This window comes from Simochromis diagramma, unplaced genomic scaffold (genome assembly GCF_900408965.1).
Source record: "Simochromis diagramma unplaced genomic scaffold, fSimDia1.1 OVJJ01000747.1, whole genome shotgun sequence".
NCBI classification, from domain to species: Eukaryota; Metazoa; Chordata; class Actinopteri; order Cichliformes; family Cichlidae; genus Simochromis; species Simochromis diagramma.
Genome location: NW_024386897.1, coordinates 1020390 through 1040886, shown reverse-complemented (window position 1 = coordinate 1040886; position 20497 = coordinate 1020390). Strand labels below are relative to the sequence as shown.

The window sequence follows — 20497 nt, the reverse complement described above, 5'->3', positions numbered from 1 at the left end:
TCACGCTTCAGAAGCTTTGCAATTTTGAGACTGCTGCATCCCTCTGCAAGATATCTCACTATTTTTGACTTTTCTGAGCCTGTCAAGTCCTTCTTTTGACCCATTTTGCCAAAGGAAAGGACGTTGCCTAATAATTATGCACACCTGATATAGGGTGTTGATGTCATTAGACCACACCCCTTCTCATTACAGAGATGCACATCACCTAATATGCTTAATTGGTAGTAGGCTTTCGAGCCTATACAGCTTGGAGTAAGACAACATGCATGAAGAGGATGATGTGGACAAAATACTCATTTGCCTAATAATTCTGCACTCCCTGTACATTAGGCCGTCCACTGTGCAGTGTCATCCAGCTCATCCTGTTAAAGAGAATACATACATTTAAGAAATGTGTGTGTGAGAGAGACATAACTTGCAAATATAACTGAAATAACAAGAAAAGTGTCAAGTCTTCACGAATATCGCTGTCTACACTATGTTTAAGCTAGAAAAGGAGTAGAATGAAGTTTGCAGTTTTTCCTGTTACTGTCATGGCTGGGGGCAGTCGTGTGGTGTATGAAAAAAGGATCCAAAATGCAGGTACTGGCTGGGGTGCGAGTGAGTGTTTATTTACAGCGGTGATAAGGTGACAAAAACAGGAAGAGCAGAGCGGGGAGTAAACGAACCTAAACTGGGAAAACTAACGAACAAAACTTAAACCAGACACTCACGGGAGGAGGAGCAAAATGCACAAAGAGAGATGGCAGAGAGACGCAGAATGAATACCGGGTAACATAGAATAATGCAGACTGACATGGAATTAAACAGACGACACAACAGAGAGCACAGGAAAACACAGGGCTTAAATACACGGGGAGTAATCAGGGAATGGGCCACAGGAGAGAGACACAGCTGGGAGCAATAAGGCTAACGAGACGGGGGAGTGGTAAAACTGAACACACTGACATGAGACATGAACTTTCAGAATAAAACAGGAAACTAACAGACAGAGAACCAGACAGGACACTGAACTTGACAGGCTGACTCATAAGTAGACACAATAACACCATGGACAGACAGAGGGAACACAGAGAAGTGGGAGCAGGCAGGCAAAGAACAGAAACCTAACAAATGGCAAATCACAACAGAATACATACTCGGAATGAACAAAAGCATAAGGAAACACAAAACACTGAGTCGGCAGGCTCAGGACCATGACAGTTACCACCCCCTTATTTTAAATTTCATTAATTACATATCAGTATTCAGAATTCAACATTATATGATCCATACAGGTGTAACTATATAGAATAGAATAGAATAGAATAGAATAGAATTCAACTTTATTGTCATTGCACATGCACAGGTACAGGGCAACGAAATGCAGTTTGCATCCATCCAGAAGTGCTTTAGTGATATAGATATATTACAATATATATTAGCAATAATATAGATATGAGTATATTACAGAAATGGGTCTATTATGGTTTGTTATAATGTACACGGTATGAAGTATGTTGTGAATATTCTATAACTATAAGTATGTACAGGCTGTAGTGAGTACAAGCTATGTACAGGCTATGAACAGGATATAGATATGAAAAACTATACAGAATATGAAATAAATAACTTTACAGAATCTGAGATATACAGCTATACAGAAATGGGAACTATGCAAGTTGTAAACAGTTGTAGGATTAAAGATTATCGAATGTACAGAATGATTATTTACACAGAGCTATACAGTAGTGCAGTTAAGATAAGTGAGGGTGTAGATAGTTTCTACAGAGGCTATATAAAGTGCTAGTGGTTGTGAGTGGTGGTTCAGTCCATGTTATTATTGTGTGTTTGAGGGTACAGTTGTCCATTGTGGGTGTGTGTATGTTCAGTCCATGAGTTTAACGTGGGTCAGATGTCAGGAGGCAGAGTTCAGGAGTCTGACAGCTGTGGGGAAGAAGCTGTTCCGGTACCTGGTGGTCTTAGTCCGGAGGCTCCTGTAGCGCCTCCCAGAGGGCAGGAGGGTGAAGAGTCCATGCGATGGGTGACTGGGGTCTTTGATGATTTTCCCAGCCCTTTTCAGACACCGCTTCCTGTAGATGTCTTTTATGGCAGGAAGTGGTGCTCCGGCGATGCGCTGGGCAGTTTTCACGACCCTCTGCAACGCCTTCCGGTCCGAGGCAGAGCAGTTCCCATACCAGACTGTTATACAGTTGGTCAGGATGCTCTCGATGGTGCAACGATAGAAGTTCACCAGGATGTCTGAGGACAGGTGGTTCTTCCTCAGAGTCCTCAAGAAGAAGAGGCGCTGGTGAGCCTTCTTGACCAGCTTGGAGCAGTTGGTCGTCCAGGTGAGATCCTCGGAGATGTGGACTCCCAGGAACTTGAAGCTGCTCACACGCTCCACAGCCGTCCCCTTAATGTGGATGGGTGGATGTGGGTCAGCATTCCTCCTGTAGTCCACGATGAGCTCCTTGGTCTTCTCGGTGTTAAGCAGCAGGTTGTTTCTGTCGCACCACTCAGCCAGACGATCCACCTCCTCCCTGTAGGCGGCCTCATCGTTGTCACTGATGAGGCCAATCACCGTGGTGTCATCTGCAAACTTAATGATGGTGTTGGAACCATCAGCAGGTCTGCAGTCGTGGGTGAAGAGGGAGTAGAGGAAAGGGCTCATCACACAGCCTTGTGGTACACCGGTGTTCATTGTGATGGTAGATGAGCAGTGGTTATCCAGCCGGACATGTTGGGGGCGGTTGGTCAGGAAGTCCAGTAACCATTTGCAGATGAGGGAACTGATGCCCAGGTCTGTCAGTTTCCTGATGAGTTGTGAGGGGTGGATTGTATTGAATGCTGAACTGAAGTCTATAAACAGCATTCTGGCGTAGGTGTTGTTGTTGTCCAGGTGTGAGAGGACAGAGTGCATTGCGATGGAGACTGCATCCTCTGTGCTCCTGTTCTGGCGGTATGCGAATTGGTGGGGGTCCAGGGTGGGGGGGAGACAGGATGTGAAGTGTGCTAGGACCAGTCGCTCTAAGCACTTAGTGATGATGGGGGTGAGTGCTACTGGGCGGTAATCATTGAGGCAAGATGGGTTGGAGTTTTTGGGTATCGGGACGATGGAGGTGGATTTGAAGCAGGCCGGTACCACAGCGTGGGCCAAGGACAGATTGAATATGTCTGTGAGCACTCCTGCAAGCTCCCCAGAACACGCTCTGAGAACACGCCCGGGGATGCCATCAGGACCTGCAGCCTTGTGGACATTGATCCTGCTCAGCACCGCTCCTACATCGGTGGGGGAGAGAGTCAGAGGTTGGTGGTCTGGCGTCATGTCTGCTTTGGTTGTGGTTGTGGGGTTCCCTTGCTCAAAACGAGCATAAAAGTTGTTGAGCTCGTTGAGGAAGGAGACATCAGAGGATGCGGGGGAGGGTTTGGTGGTCCTGTAGTCTGTGATGGTCTGGAGTCCTTGCCACATGCGTCGGGGGTTGGAGTTGGAGAAGTGTTCTTCTACCTTCTTTTTGTAATGGTGTTTGGCTTTTTTGATGCCCTTCTTTAGATTAGCCCTGGCTGTACTGTAGGCGTGTGCATCTCCTGACCTAAAGGCAGTGTTGCGGGCCTTCAGGAGGAGACGAACATCCCGGTTCATCCAAGGCTTCTGGTTGGGGTACATGGTGATCCGTTTCTGGGTGGTGACACTGTCTGTGGTTTTGGAGATGTAATCCAATACAGATGAGGCGTACTGGTCCAGGTCTGTGTGGGTGAACATATTCCAGTCTGTGTTTTTAAATCTGTCCTGGAGCACTGCGTCTGTCCCCTCTGGCCACACTTTAATTGTCCTCACAGCAGGTTTCACACGTTGGATGAGTGGTGAATACCGAGGTGTGAGGAACAGGGAGAGATGGTCCGATTGTCCAATGTGGGGGAGGGGTGTGGCTTTGTAGGCTCCAGCCAGGTTGGAATACACATGGTCTAAAGTCTTGTCTCCTCTGGTGTGGCAGGAGACATGTTGGTGGAATCTGGGGAGGACTGTCTTTAAGTTGGTGTGGTTGAAGTCGCCAGCAACAATAAAAGCAGCCTCGGGGTGTTTATTCTGGTGTTTGTTAATGGCTGCAGAAAGTTCTTTCATGGCCAACCTAGCATTAGCGTCGGGGGGTATATACACGGCAGTGAGTATGATCGAAGTGAGTTCTCTGGGGAGATAATAAGGTCTGCATTTGACCATTAAAAACTCCGCATTAGGTGAGCAGTGACTCTTAGTAGTGGTGTTCATGCACCAAGCATTGTTAATATAAATGCACAAACCTCCACCTCTGGTCTTGCCGGAGTCATCTGCTAGCCTGTCAGCTCGGTGTGTGTGGCGTCCTGCTAACTCGATTACATTGTCCGGGCAGCTGTTGTTCAGCCATGTTTCGGTGAAAAACATGACATTTGAGTCCATAATCCGTCTGTTGTTAGTGATGGAGAGCCATATCTCATCCATTTTGTTTGCCAGAGAACATGGACATTGGCGAGAAAAATACTGGGTAAAGGCAGCCGGTGTGGTGTTAGCTTTAGCTTAGCCCGTAGCCCTCCGCGCCTACCTCGCCTTTGTTTACGATCTTGGCGCCGTCTGCGTGCACTTCCGCCCGGCCGGGGAGAGTGGGCAGCCTCCGGTGTTCTGGAGATCTCTGGGATGAGTCGGAGATCGGCGATAAAACTGTTGGAGTTGTGAGTCCAGATGTCCAGAAGCTCTTGTCTGCTGTAGGTCAGCAACGCACAGCAATTCTGGACGAATAATCCGGTTAAAAGTAGATAAAAAACCGCTAAATAGCAGATTCTGGAGAGACACTGAGCCTCGCGTTGTTCACGCGCCGCCATCTTGGAGTCATATAAAAGTCTACACTCACATTCAACACATAAACATACTCACATAAAACAGTTTCAGCTAATAAACCCAAACAACAACAAACTACATTTTTACATAAAGTAAGCATCCTGTGGTTTACACCCGATTAACCTCTGAGCTTATTTTATATCTATGTGACAAATACCTGAAGGAACACTTTAAGCTTGGGTTACTTTTCAATCGGTCTATAAAAATGAGGTCAAAGCTTAAATAGATCACAATGAGACAACTCAGTCAGTGAAAGGATGATTTCCTATATTCATGCAATTTATTATTTTTAAACAGTCATTTTTTGTATTGATGTACTTTTCCTAATGTCATCTGAACAAGTGTTCCACACACTAACTCCTGTTACTGTTATGCTGTGATATTTTACACTAGTCCTTACTACTGGCGTGGCTCATCTACTCCCCTCATAAACATTGACTTTGCTACATTTAGAGTTTTAGTTTTAGGAGGGTGTCCATTTGTTACAATTTCTTTAGCCAAGCCGAGACCAACATAAAGAAAAAAGTCATTAAAACCATTTGTTTCATGTCACTGATCATTGTGTTTTTTATTTGAAAGTTATTTGGATATTCAAATCCCTTAGTTCCTTTATTTACAATATTATTTAATATTGTCAACGTTTTTCATTTTGTTTTTATTTTCATCTAAAAGTTTACTGTAGTAATTTATTTTGCTGCTTCTCATAATTATTATCAGTTTATTCTTATACTTCTTTTAAGTTTGTTCAGCTTCTGTTGTTCTAAAAATTTCTTATACGGGAAATTCTTTTTCTTACATATGTTCAGTATCCCTTTTGTTAGCCATGTTTTTGTTTTCAGTTTTCTTTATTTTATTCACCGGGGGACAATGTTTATTATAAAGACTCAATATTATTAAGTTTTCATATGCCACGTAAAACATCTTGAACATAGATGTTACTTTGGTCTTGACTGTTGAGCTCTTCCTTATGGCGACCAATTGCTTAATCCTAAATTATAAAATTTACACGATTCTCATTTCATCAACTTCCTGCTGCTCTCCACCTCTTCTCCCTCTTGTGTCTCTTTCTTGCTGCAAGTCTCTACATTCCCTCAACCTGGTCCAGATCTCATCTCTCACTATACTTCCTCTCAAAGTACCCGTTGTCTCTGATATCTGTGAATAAGGCTCCAACACTGGCTGCAAAGAAAACGCCAACAGTATTCAATTCTTTGATTGGTGGTACTTGCTCCCTCCAGGTAACAAGGGCAAGGGTGTCGTCAGGAGCCACGGGCACAAGGAAATGCTGAAAGCCTCCAACATGGCCATTTTCAGTTCCAAGATCGCCCCTCACAACTCTAGGGCAGCCCTTTAAACGCTGCACCGCTTCTATGTAATCTCCCCCCCCCCCCATCACTTTTGGATTACTATTTGTTATGTAGGCATTAAACCAGATTATTTTTCTCGAGAAACCAAGAATACTCTTATTGATACAGATGCCATAAGGCTTCAGTTTATCCATGAGTCCACGTGCCAGATGAAGTTTGGCTCTTTTGAAAAAAATTTCCTTCGCCTGAGACGTCTTGCTTGCCTCAGGGCAACTGCTCGAGGATCCAGCTCCTTCATCACCAAGCGCACATCCTCTTTCCTTACCCGTAGTTCATTCCCTGCATTTAGCGTACATCCATCGGTAAGCTGCCCAGAGTACTACAATTGGTTGTCAATGAATTCAACCAAGACTGCCAGGTCAGAGTAGCTTTGTGACGAGTGTGTCCCCTTGCACTAAGAAGTCTCTTCAGATGTCTCACAATTATATTAAAATGGTGTCTACTGCCAATCACTGTTTTAAAAATGTGTTTATAGTTTAGTCCAAGCTCAAAATAAAATAAATGAATCTCTCACATTGGTGTGTGTTCTCCATCGCTGTGGTTGCTTCTAAGTTTCTGTGTGGACTTTAAACTTTTGCGAGATCTCACTCTCAATAGATTTTAGGATTTGTTTCAAAATTCTTGTTTTAACACACAGAACACTAAATGATCACGTCCTAGATTATTTATCTCAACTTCTTACAAAATATATGCTGCTCATTGTCTCCGTTCATGGACTCATAATGTGTTAGTTGTTCCCTGTACACGACTAAAGACTAAGTGTGACAGAGCCTTTCAGTCTGTGGCACCAAGGCTGTGGAATAGTCTGCCTCCACAACTATGTTTAGTCGACTCTGTGGATTCTTTAAAAAGCAGTTCAAATGTTTCTGTTACAGGCTTTCTAATGAGAAACATTTAATCCAATTATTATAAGCGGGGGCTCGTCCGGGATGTCCTTTTCCCCATAAGGAGAATTCCCGTTTGTGAAAGAGAGAACGTGTGTTTTGCTCCATTTTGGTTTTTTCTCTTCTGCCCTCTTCCCTGTTTTGAGCGCCATGTCGGCTCCATTTTGTTTAGAGGATTTTTTAAAAGCTCCATCTGTTGTGCTCCTTGAGAGCTGCTGCAAATGCAAATTGCTGCAAATTGCAGAACACCTTAAGCTACAGGTCTCTAAAACACTCCGTAAGAGTGACCTGAAAGCGCGGGTAGTACACGAGTTGGTGGAGGCTGGTCTAATGCAAGTCCCTGATCTGCCTGGAGTGCCTGTGGTCTCTGGTGAGCCTAGTCAAACTTTCTCATTTGAGGCGTTTTACCATAAAGATGGTACGGGTCATGACAGTGTGGGAGATGAGCGGGGGAAGACACCGCGCACGCTCCCTCGCTATGATCCCCTTTCCTCTGGAAGTTCACGGGACGGGGCCCAGCTAAAGGTGCGCTTGGCACGACTCCAGTTGGAGGCCGAGGAGAAGGCTCAAGTCAGGCGAGCTCAATTAGAGCTTGAGATCAGAAAGCTGGAAATAGAGGCAGATAAAACAGTGAGGCTGCATAAGCTGGAGCTGGAGTCTCAGCCACGAGCCTCATCTGTCTCTGCTGATGGACCAGGTTCTGCCCCCGTGTCTACTACTCCTTATGACATTAGTAAGTGCATTTCTTTAGTGCCTGTTTTTAAAGAGGCTGAAGTGGATTCTTATTTTGCAGCATTTGAGCGCATTGCTGGTGCTTTGCAGTGGCATAGTGAGATCTGGCCCCTTTTATTACAGTGTAAACTGACTGGAAAAGCCCAAGAGGTGGTAGCTGCGCTTCCCTTAAAAGACAGTTTGGAGTATTCTTGTGTTAAATCAGCTGTGTTGCAAGCATATGAATTGGTTCCAGAAGCATACAGGCAGAAATTTCGGCTACAGAGGAAACTTCCCTCCCAAACGTATGTGGAGTTTGCCAGGGAAAAAGGTATCCTCTTTGACAAGTGGTGCTCTGCGGCAAAAGCCAGTGATTATGATTCATTGCGTGAATTGATGTTGCTGGAAGACTTTAAAAAGTGTCTTCCAGAGAGTATAGTGTTATACCTGAATGAGCAGAAAGTAACCACTTTAGCGACTGCAGGAGTTCTCGCAGATGAGTATGTGCTCACCCATAAGTCCTCTTTTCTGGTTAAAGAGAAGTCACAGTTTAGTGCTGCGCAGCAGGCTTGCACTGTTAAACCCTTGGGCTCTAAAGAGAGTCGAGAGTGTTTCTACTGTCATAAACCGGGACGTGTCATTACGGACTGTTTGGCCCTGAAACGCAAAACCGTGAATTCTCAGCAACCCAAAGGTGTTGCCTTTGTGAAAGCGGCGTCCCATCCTGAGATGCTTGATTGTGGTGGTAAGGTGCCAGACCCTTGTTTTGACCCATTTATCTTTGATGGTTTTGTATGACTAACTGATAAATCCACTGATCTAAAATCTGTGCGCATATTGAGAGACACTGGAGGGTCTCAGACCTTAATCCTTTCTAGTGCTTTGCCTTTCTCAGCAGACAGTGCATGCGGATTTAACGCTGTGCTGCATTGAACAGAGATGGGTTATGCTCCCAGACCCATTCACCAGGTCTATATCAAATCAGAGCTCGTTACGGGATTTTTCCCTGCCACAGTATGTCCAACCTTACCCATAGAGGGGGTGGCCATGTTGCTAGGAAATTATAATGCGGGCGGATTAGTGCGTCCTAGTCTGGAGGTGCTGGATAAGCCCCTCAGTTGTGATGCCCCAGATGTTTCTGTGACCCTAAAGCTGTACCCAGCCTGTGTGGTTACTCGTGCCCAAGCCCGTAAAGATGGCGACGTTACCCTCGCTGATTCTGTGTTGATGACCTCATTTTCTGAGGAGGGTGCTGCGTTACCTGACGAAAACAATGTTTTGTCTTCCCCAGACTTGGTAAACCCTGAGGAGCCTGGTCCATCTGTAAAAGAAATACCACTGCCTTTAACCAGAGAAAATCTGTCGGCGGCCCAGTTGGCTGATGAATCGTTGCAGCAATGTTTTAAGCATGTGGTAACTGCCCAGCAAGCTAAGAATGACCAACAAGCCTATTTCATAGAACAAGGTGTGCTAATGCGTCAATGGTTTCCATTGGGTGCTAGGAGTGTGGACTGGAGTAAGGTTAAGCAGATTGTCATACCCACGCTGTATCGGTCAAAGATCCTGGCGCTTGCTCGTGAAAGCCAGTGGTCGGGACATTTAGGCATCACAAAAACGTATCAGTTACTATTAAAACACTTCTTCTGTCCTGGCATGAAATGTGATGTGGCAGCTTTCTGCCGTAGTTGCCATGTGTGTCAACTTGCGGGTAAACCAAATCAGGTTATACCCCCTGCACCATTATGTCCCATCCCAGTAGTCGATCAACCATTTGATCACGTCATAGTAGACTGCGTAGGTCCACTACCAAGAACAAAGTCGGGAAACCAATATTTACTCACCATTATGTGTGCAGCTACACGTTTCCCTGAGGCTATTCCACTGCACAAAATTACAGCAAGGTCAGTTGTGAGAGCCCTTACTAAGTTTTTTTCTACGTTCGGCCTGCCTAAAGTCATCCAAACAGATCAAGGTTCTAACTTTCAGTCTAAATTATTCAAGCAAGTAGCTAAAAGCCTACAAATCAAACAGGTTGTGTCCTCTGCCTATCACCCAGAATCCCAAGGAGCTTTAGAGCGGTGGCATCAAACCTTAAAAGCCATGCTCCGCAAGTATTGCTTAGAGGCCAAAGTGGATTGGGATGAAGGGATTCCCTTTGTGTTGTTTGCTGCTCGCGAAGCCGTCCAAGAGTCACTCGGGTTCAGTCCCTTTGAACTAGTGTTTGGCCACACGCCTCATGGCCACTTAAAGCAATAAAAGAGGAACTTTTGATCCAGGAAGGGAGCCCAAGAGTGGGAGTGACCAAGTATGTGCAAGATTTCCGTGAGCGTTTGAGTCAGGCTAATGCTCTGGTTAAGCAGCACCTCACTGTTTCACAAGGAAAAATGAAACGCACTTATGATAAGGCTGCTGTCAAACGACAATTCCAGACAGGAGATGAAGTACTTGTTCTCTTGCCTGTCCCCGGATCATCTCTTTCTGCTAAGTATGAGGGGCCTTATGAGGTACGCGAAAGAGTAGGAGAAACTGATTACATAATCGGCACACCAAATCGAAGACGCAAAACCCGTGTTTGCCATATAAACATGTTAAAGTTATACCACTCCCGACCCCAACCAAAACCCACTGGGAGCTGTGCTCATGTGGCTGTCTTCAGTCACTCAGAGGTAGAAAGCACAGACGAGGGTGATGGTTTAAAAAGGAACCACTCCAGTTGTTCTAAGCCCTGCTTGCTTAACTCTGAAGTGTTAAAATCATTCCGGAGTCAGCTTGATCACCTGTCTTCCGAGCAACAAGAAGACGTAGCTAGTTTGGTCCATGAGTACCCCTGTTTATTTGGCGATGTGCCAACACGGACTACAGTGCTAAAACATGACATTGATGTTCAAAATGCAAAGCCCATCAAACAACACCATTATCGCGTAAATCCCACCAAATGTTTGTTGATGAAGCAAGAAACTGAGTACCTGCTACAACATGGTTTGGCAGAGCCCAGTCAGAGCCACTGGAGCTCACCATGCTTGCTAGAAGCGAAGCCAGATGGTTCACCTCGTTTTATCACTGACTTCCGCAAAGTAAACGCCGTTACTGTCCCTGACTCTTACCCACTCCCTAGAATTGAGGATTGCGTGGACAGTATTGGAATGGCCCAATACGTGACTAAATTAGACCTTCTCAAAGGCTATTGGCAAGTCCCCTTAACCAAGCGTGCTTCTACCATTTCAGCTTTTGTAACGCCTGACACCTTTTTGCAGTACACTGTCATGGCATTTGGGATGTGTAATGCACCCGCGACATTCCAGAGATTGGTGAATATGGTCCTCTATGGCCTTTCCAACTGTAGTGCTTACCTAGATGATCTGGTTATATACACTAAAACATGGTCGGACCATTTGTAAGATAAGATGGCGCCGGTGAGGTCGGCTGCCGTCACGACTGCTCCGACCACTTTTTCTTTGTCTTTGTTTTTTAAGTTAGTTTTCAGCGTTTCTAAATCGGCAAAATCATCACCATTGGGTACATTAGGTATGACAGTGACACTCTTGTTTCTATTGGTATACAATGTACTCACAATTCGAAGTTTTTAACTCCGGATCCGAGCTGGCCGAGTGAGATCTCGAGGGAGAACAAAGGGAAGCGACGGCGGCCTAGAGGGAAGCGAGCCGGCGTCAGGAACAGGCTGAGAGCTCGTGCACACCGCACACCTCTGCCTAGCATCCTGCTCGCCAACGTCCAGTCACTGGAGAACAAGCTTGACGACCTCAGGGCCAGGATAAAGTTCCAGAGAGACATTCGGGACTGCAATCTCCTCTGCTTCACCGAGACATGGCTGAACCCAGCGGTGCCGGACCACGCCATCCAGCCGGCCGAGTTCTTCTCGGTTCACCGCATGGACAGGACACGGGACTCGGGGAAGTCAAGGGGAGGCGGCGTGTGTTTAATGGTGAACAACAACTGGTGCAACAGTGCGAACGTTGTTCCTCTCACACGCTCCTGCACACCAAATCTGGAACTACTGTCCATCATGTGTCGTCCTTTTTATCTACCTCGGGAATTTACATCGGTCATTGTAAGTGCCGTTTATATTCCACCACAAGCGGACACGGTCACCGCCTTATGCGAGCTGCATGAGGCACTCACACAGCACCAGACACAACACCGGGACGCTGCGCTTATTGTGACGGGGGACTTTAATAGCGCCAACCTCAAACGCGCAGCGCCGAACTTTTATCAACACATCACCTGCCCCACCAGGGGTGAAAGGACACTGGACCACTGCTACACTACGGTCAAGGACGGCTACAAGGCACAATCCCGCCCCCCGTTTGGCAAATCTGATCACGCCGCCATTTTCCTCATGCCAAAATACAAACAAAGGCTGAAACAGGAAGTTCCGGTTCAGAGGAAGGTCGCGCGCTGGACGGACCAATCGGTGGCCGCGTTACAGGACGCACTCGATGACGCAGACTGGGGCATGTTCAGGAACAGCTCCGACGATGACGTCAACGTGTTTACGGAAGCGGTTGTGGGATTCATCGGGAAACTAGCGGATGATACCATGGAGACAAAGACTATCACAACGTTTCCCAACCAGAAGCCGTGGGTGGATAAAACCATCCGCGACGCTCTGAGATCCCGCACCGCTGCCTACAACACGGGACTCATGACGGGGGACATGGACCCGTACAAAGCCGCGTCATATAACGTGCGGAGGGCGGTGAAAGAGGCGAAGCAGCGCTACGGGAGGAAACTAGAGTCACAACTCCAACAGAGTGACTCTAGGAGCCTGTGGCGGGGACTAAGGACAATAACGGACTATAAAGCACCAACAACCGGTATGACGAACGCGGCCGTGACTCTGGCAGACGAGCTGAACACTTTCTATGCTCGCTTCGAGGCTGCAGCTAAGGACTCCAACAATGCTAGTGTTAGCGGCGCTAACGGCTGCAGACAGGAAGATGCTGCCAGCACCGGAAACGTGCTCGTCATCTCCGAGCATGAAGTAAGGAGAGCCTTCAAGAGAGTGAACACCAGGAAAGCAGCAGGACCAGACGGCATCCCAGGTCGTATCCTAAGAGACTGCGCATACCAGCTAGCTCCTGTGTTCACTGAGATATTCAACATCTCTTTATCTCAGTCGGTGATCCCCACATGCTTCAAAGAGTCCATCATTGTTCCTGTCCCGAAGAAACCCCACCCTGCTTCTCTCAATGACTATCGCCCTGTAGCCCTCACCTCAGTAGTGATGAAGTGCTTTGAACGCCTGGTCAGAGACTTCATCATTTCTTCACTACCAGACACACTGGACCCACTACAGTTCGCTTACCGTCCAAATCGTTCCACAGACGATGCCATCTCTCATCTCCTCCACACATCACTCACTCACTTGGACACTAGAAGGGGGAATTATGTTAAAATGCTCTTCATAGACTACAGCTCTGCATTTAACACCATAATTCCCTCCACACTCACCACCAAGCTGGAGCATCTGGGACTCAGCTCATCTATGTGTCAGTGGATCTCCAACTTCCTAACTGGCAGACCACAGGCAGTAAGGATGGGCGGACATGTCTCAGCCTCCACCACTCTCAGCACTGGAGCCCCCCAGGGGTGTGTTCTGAGCCCCCTGCTGTACTCTTTGTACACATATGACTGTGTGGCCACTACCAGCTCCACCACCATCATCAAGTTTGCTGACGACACCGTCGTGGTGGGCCTGATCTCTGATAACAACGAGACGGCCTACCTGAAGGAGATTAGGAATCTGGAGAACTGGTGCCAGAGGAACAACCTCCTTCTAAACGTCAGTAAGACAAAGGAGCTGATAGTGGACTTCAGCACTAAGCAGGAGAGGAACTACCAGACCCCCGTCATCAACGAGTGCCCAGTGGAGAGAGTGGACAGCTTCAAATACCTCGGAGTTCACATCACGCAGGACCTGTCATGGTCCTGTCACATCAACACCGTGGTGAAAAAGGCCCGACAGCGTCTCTACCACCTCAGACGCTTGAGAGACTTCCAACTGCCCTCCAAGGTGCTCAGGAACTTTTACTCGTGCACCATAGAGAGCATCCTGGCAGGAAACATCTTAACCTGGTTCGGGAACAGCACCATGCAGGACAGACGAGCTCTACAGAGGGTTGTGCGGTCAGCTGAGCGCACCATCCGCTCCGAGCTCCCTGACCTGCACTCAATCTACAGCAGGCGGTGCTGGACCAAGGCCAGGAAGATCGTGAAGGACCTCAGCCATCCCAACAACAGACTGTTCTCTCTGTTGAGGTCAGGAAAGCGATTCCGCTCCCTGAAGACCAACACAGAGAGACTGAGGAGGAGCTTCTTCCCGCAGGCGATACGGTCTCTCAATCACACCACCACACAGTACTGACCCACACATATGGTTCTTACACACACACTGGACTTTCTGGACTTTGTTTTTGCACAACACTGGTCACTATATTCTTCATTTCCGGTTAATACTTGTACAGCTGCTGTTATTGTGTATATATTTATTTATTTATATTTAGATTTCTTCATACATTCTTATATAGTTCTATATTGTGTATTTTGTTGTACAGTTATTTTATTTTCAACTTTAATTTATATATTTTATCTTATTCTTCCCAGTTAAATTTACCCTTCATTCTAATTTGTGTTGTACAGTTATTTCCTTTTTAACCTTAATTTATATTTTATTCCTTCCTAGTTAAATTTACCCTTTTTAATTTTTCATATTTATTTCCTATCTTATTCATAGCCTTTCCTTTTTTTGTTTTCTTTAGGTCACGAGCAGTTGTCCAAGCATTTCACTACATATCGTACTGTGTATGACTGTGTACGTGACAAATAAAATTTGAATTTGAAAATTTGAATTTGTACACTCTGCGCCAAGTATTCTACCGTTTAGCTCAGGCTTCTTTAACCCTCAATCTAGCTAAATATGAATTTGCTAAGACCACAGTGACTTATTTGGGCAGAGAGGTGGGACGCGGGCAGGTGCGACCTCTTAAAGCCAAGGTGGCAGGACCTCTTAACGCCAAGGTTGCAGTGATTATGGAGTATCCCACGCCTACCACCCAGCGGGAGTTGCGCAGATTCCTGGGAATGGTGGGTTATTACAGGAACTTCTGTAAAAACTTCTCCTCCATAGTCCAGCTGTTGACCAACCTGCTAAGCCCTAAGGTTGATTTCCTATGGTCTGATGAGTGTCAGGATGCCTTTGAAAGTCCAAAAGCCCTCCTATGCCACACTCCCATGTTAAATGCCCCCGACTTGACGCGTCCATTCAAATTAGAGGTTGATGCCAGTGCTGTTGGGGCTGGGGCAGTACTGTTGCAAGAAGACTTGCAGGGATTGGACCACCCCATTTGTTACTTCTCCCGCAAGTTTAACAAGCATCAGGTAAACTACTCCGTCATTGAAAAGGAGACATTGGCCCTGTTGCTAGCTCTTCAGCACTTCCATGTGTACTTGGGGTCTGGCACATTACCCGTTGTAGTGTACACTGATCATAATCCACTTGTATTTCTTGGCCGAATGTTTAACCACAATCGACGACTCATGCGATGGGCCTTGCTGTTACAAGAGTACAATTTGGAGATTCGGCATATAAAAGGATCAGAAAATGTGCTAGCTGATAGCCTCTCCCGGTTGTGAGTATGACTTGTTCTGTTGTCTGCTGGGAGTCCTGTGCCAGCCTTCTTTTATGCAGATCACAGTGTGCCAGACCTCACGGACGATTGGCTGCCTGGAGATCCCATGACCACTCCAAGACCAATTGACTGGCTGATTGTCTGCACCTGGGAGTATAAAAGGCTGAAGAGCCTTCACACTATGGGGAACTGCTGCTCTGAAGTGAACATGCAGTGGCCTCCTCGTCTGCTTTGCATGTGAACGTTGTTTGTTAAACCTGTTTGCTGTGTTAAACCTGATATACAGCTGACCTTAGTTTTACTAGAGTCTTGTGTTTGATTTGAACTGTGTTTGTAACCTCTGATATTCAGCTGACCTTAGTTTTATAAGAGTCTTGTGTTTGCTGGCTCACCTTAGTTAACCCTTAGCTTTTATTTGGTGTGCCGCCAGCTTATCTTAGTTAACCCTTAGTTTTTATTCTTGCCTGTTCTTTTCATTGTGTGTTAATTGTTTCCCCGGTGGTCTGTTGAACAGCCCCGTCGGTTTTTGGTTTAATGTTTGTAATAAAACCCTTTATTAACTCAGATTTCGTGAGAGGGCTTGTGTATGTTTCTCCCCTCCTGTCGCCTAGCAGAGTGTGAAGCGCTTTGTGACCGCTGTGAAAAGAGCTTAATAAATAAACTTCAATTACTTACCTCTGAAAATCAATCAATCAATAATCAAACAGTGAGTTTGTGTGTTTTACTTGGTGTGTTTCAAAGATGGAGGCCACGCTGCTCTCAGAGGACTGTGTGTGGTAACCTTAAAATCACAGACCATCCTTTGGTTCTTCTTCTGGTCCTGTGAAACTTCCTGTGTGGTGCCTTTCAAATTAAAAGCCCTCCCTGACTGTAAAGACTGGACTGTGCTGCAGCTGGTGGAGCAGCACAGTCCAGCTGTGCAGGTGTGTTGTGTTTGATAGAGGACTGAAGTGTGTGTCCAGCTGAGCTCTCTGTGTGCTCATATATACAGATGCTGATAAACAAATGTTTGTATTTGGACCCTGTTACTGATCAGGACCTTCTGTGTGTTTCCTGTCCACAGCTCTACAAAGAGTCGCACTTCCTGCTGTGGTTCAGATGTTCAGCGTGTTGCTTTGTTTCTCACATGTTGGCTCAACAGTCTCTGCTGCTGTGGGCTGATGTCATGCAGCAATACAGCTGCTCAACATCTGGCCTTGTTTTGCTCCATCAGCAGTTATTTGACTTTTACATCACATGATATTTGCATGCAACCTTCAAACACATGTGGAGAATTCATTATTTCTTTGAGAGATTTTTTAGTAAATAACAGAAAAAAGAAAGTAAGAGAAAATTTAATTCTATAAAACAGTGAAAATTCCACAAACATGTAACTCACCACTGTGTGAACATCACAGGGGAGAAATCGTTTCTCTGAGTCAGAGATGAGTGTCAATAACACAAAAGTAACACTCAGTGTCATGCAGTGACTTTTACACAACCAGATCAGATGAACCAACTCACACTAAAACATGCATTTTGCTGCACTCTTTACACTTATTTCTTTTCTTTCTGCTCTTTTATATATTTTGTAAAAGAACAAAAAAATATTTTATATCAGCAGCAATTTTCCTCAAACTGCTGCATCACAGCTTTCATGCTCTGACCTGCATGTGAAATGAGATAAAAGCTCTTTATCAGTAACTTTTACAACTTCTGGCAGGTTAATGTCTGAACTTTGGAGTGAAACACACCCTTAGTTACAAGAAATAACACCACTATCTGTAAAAAAGTGAGTCCTCCTTAACACCACCTGTGTTTGTGTGACTGCATTACACTCCCACTGCTGGGAACCTGAACAAGAACAAAGTCTAAAATAGAAGCTGACAAACAGCTGCACCACCGAGTGACACTTTATTTTATAAACTTCACAACAGGTTTCATGTTGTGACCTGTGGAGGTGAAAAGACACAAAAACTGTTTTACAGCTTTTGCGCTGCAGGCAGGATTGAAACACACCTTAGTTAAAAGTCCAACAGCAATATTTTTCTCCTCTCCTCACGTCACTCAAATGCAACAAACCAGGAAACAGGAAGTTCTTCGTCCTCAGTAAAGAGAGACGCACAGACGATCAGACTGAGCTCAGAACAAACTAGCAGCTTCCTCTGAGTGAGTCCAGCTACAGGAGAGAAAAGTGGAAAACTCCAACACTGCTGCTTCAAGCTGCTGACGCTCCACACACTGAATGTGAGTTTGAGCAGAAACACGACTCAAAGGAAGTTTCAGTGAAGGTGGTAGAGGAGGGAGGGGAGCCAGGACTGACTGTACTTCCTGTCTGCTGTTTTCAGCTTCACTCACAGACTCAATGGCTTCCAGATCAGAGGAGGATCTCTGCTGTCCGGTCTGTAAGGAGGTCTTCAGAGATCCTGTTATTCTGTCATGTAGCCACAGCTTCTGTAAAGACTGTCTGAAGATATGGTGGAGAGAGAGACCAACACACGAGTGTCCAGTTTGTAAGAGAAGATCTTCAAGGGATGATCCACCTTTAAATCTGGCATTAAAGAACCTGTGTGAGTCGTTCTTACAGGAGAGAGTTCAGAGAGCTTCAGAGGCTCTCTGCAGTCTGCAATATGAGAAACTCAAACTCTTCTGTCTGGACCATCAGCAGCCAGTGTGTGTTGTCTGCTGTGCCTCAGAAAAACACACCAATCACAGATTCAGACCCATCGATGAAGCTGTACGACAACACAAGGAGGTACTTCAGGAAACTCTGGAGCCCTTAAAGAAGAAGTTAAAGGTTTGTGAAGAAGTTCAAGTGAAGTTTGATCAAACAGCAGAACACATTAAGGTCCAGGCCCGACACACAGAGAGGCAGATTAAGGAGCAGTTCAAGAAGCTTCACCAGTTTCTAGCAGAGGAAGAGGAGGCCAGGCTGGCTGCACTGAGGGAGGAAGAGGAGCAGAAGAGTGGGATGATGAAGGAGAAGATGGAGGCTCTGAGCAGAGAGATGGCAGCTCTTTCAGACACAGTCAGAGCCACAGAGGAGGAGCTGAGAGCTGAAGACGTCTCATTCCTGCACAACTTAAAGGCTGCAGTGGAAAGAGTCCAGCGCTGCCCCCTGCTGGATGATCCACAGCTGCCCTCAGGAGCTCTGATAGACCAGGCCAAACACCTGGGCAACCTGACCTTCAACATCTGGAACAACATGAAGGACATGGTCTCCTACACTCCTCTCATCCTGGACCCAAACACTGCAAATCCATATCTCATCTTGTCTGAAGATCTGACCAGTGTGACTGAAGGAGGAGAGAAGCAGCAACTTCCTGATAATCCAGAGAGGATTGATTTTTACAGAGCTGTCCTGGGCTCTGAGGGCTTTAACTCAGGGACTCACAGCTGGGATGTTGATGTTGGAGACAGTACATTGTGGGTACTGGGTGTGTTAGCAGAGTCTGGGCAGAGAAAGGGAAACAAACTGTCTGGAATTTGGAGAATAGGGTTGTTTGATAATGAATACTACAAAATCTCACAATCACCTCCTCACACTCATCTCTCATTCCAGCAGAAGCTCCAGAGGATCAGAGTGAATCTGGACTGGAACAGAGGAAAGCTGTCGTTCTCTGATCCTGATACTAACACACACATACACACCTTCACACACACTTTCACTCACAGGTTGTTTCCATACATTCGCACTAATGATACAGTGAAGGTGTTGCCGTTGAAGGTGTCAGTGCAGCAGATGAGTTGAGGATGATGATGTTTCTAATGTTGTTTCCTGTCAGTGAGTTGAAGCTGTTAAACTGCAGCTGTCCTCCTGCTGCCTCGTTGTTCCAAAGCTCTTTGTTTCTCTTTTAGTTCTCACTGTTTCTTTCTGTTTCTGCTGTCCACCTTTTCACATGGAAAATCATTTCACTGTTTCTCACTGAATGACTCCCCAAACTAGATTTGAAATTCTATCAAGTTTCTAATCATTACAAGTGGTTCATGTTTCTATTTGATGTGTAAATGGAGATGATTTAGTTTGCTGGGATATGGACTGACATGTGTTGAATGGGAGGAGCAGTTTGTTGTCGTCTTCTTGTCTGTTTATGACAACAATAAATATGTTGTTGAAACAATGATTCATGTTTAACTCCATATATGAAATGTTTCTGATCTTTGAATTCTGTTTGATTAAAGACTTTCTTCACGACACAAATGAGATTTCAGTGTATTAATAGAACTAAATAAGCTCAGAGTTGAAAGGCTGGAGTATTATGTACGTGCTTCACTGTCAGGATCTTCAGGGGGATTCAAAGGGAAACATCAAACTGCTGTAATGAGATAAACTAGTTGGGCTGAACACACTTATCTGTAGTTTGTCTCCATCCAGGATCATCAGAAGATAATGAACATGTGTGAAGCGTCAAAAACTGCTGCTGTTTGTCAATTTGTTTCATTTATCCAGTGGCGTGTCTAGAAAATATTTGTTGGGGGGGGGGGGGGGGCAGATAATGTTTAAAAAAAAAAAAAAAAAAAAAAAAAAATTCTACCAACCGTTAACCATAATTCAATAATCCTATAAACCTAATAACCGAATGCGCTTTTAACTCTTATTAGAATGAGATTTTAACCACTACGGTGCAAAGTTTTTAGATACTGCGTTGATAAAGTAGAAGAGATACAATCAGTGCTTTGTCAGTGTTTACTCAGCATTTACTCAGCACCGAAACAAAAAACAAGGAGCACAAGAGTCCAAATACACAAGAAAACAGTTCAAGAACACAAGAAAACAGATCAAAAACAAAACCAAATCAGAGCTCAACAAGAGTCTGAAAAAAAAGTACAGGGGGTCAACCCGGGGGTCGACAACACTAAGACCAAGACAGTTCTGGAGGCCGGCCGTGCACACGGCAACGGCGGCGGCGCAGGCAAAACCAGTCAGGAGGCCGACCACTTGGAAGGCAGTGGTGGTCACTGAGGAGGTCCGGAGGTCAGCCGCGATGCCAGCGGCGGCGACGAACCCTTTCCGGAGGCCGTCCCCGAAGGCCACGACGCCAACTTAGAGGCCCGGAA

General features: G+C 45.7%; 1 protein-coding gene across 3 annotated transcripts; it reads left to right on the top strand.

Moving 5' to 3' along the window:
- The first annotated feature begins 544 nt into the window (after positions 1-544).
- On the top strand, positions 545-19263 carry LOC120735057 (nuclear factor 7, brain-like). Of its 3 annotated transcripts, XM_040034234.1 has the most exons (4): positions 545-554; positions 4705-4709; positions 17567-17686; positions 17788-19263. In XM_040034234.1, the coding sequence occupies exon 4, from the start codon at positions 17805-17807 to the stop codon at positions 19188-19190; it is 1386 nt and encodes a 461-aa protein (XP_039890168.1). In that variant the 5' UTR covers positions 545-554; positions 4705-4709; positions 17567-17686; positions 17788-17804; the 3' UTR covers positions 19191-19263. The 3 variants fall into 3 exon arrangements, with proteins under 3 accessions (XP_039890168.1, XP_039890169.1, XP_039890166.1); XM_040034235.1 differs by lacking the exons at positions 545-554; positions 4705-4709 and adding an exon at positions 6620-6629 and having other exon boundaries at positions 17575-17686; XM_040034232.1 differs by lacking the exons at positions 545-554; positions 4705-4709 and adding an exon at positions 6620-6629 and having other exon boundaries at positions 17559-17686.
- The last annotated feature ends 1234 nt before the right edge of the window (positions 19264-20497 follow it).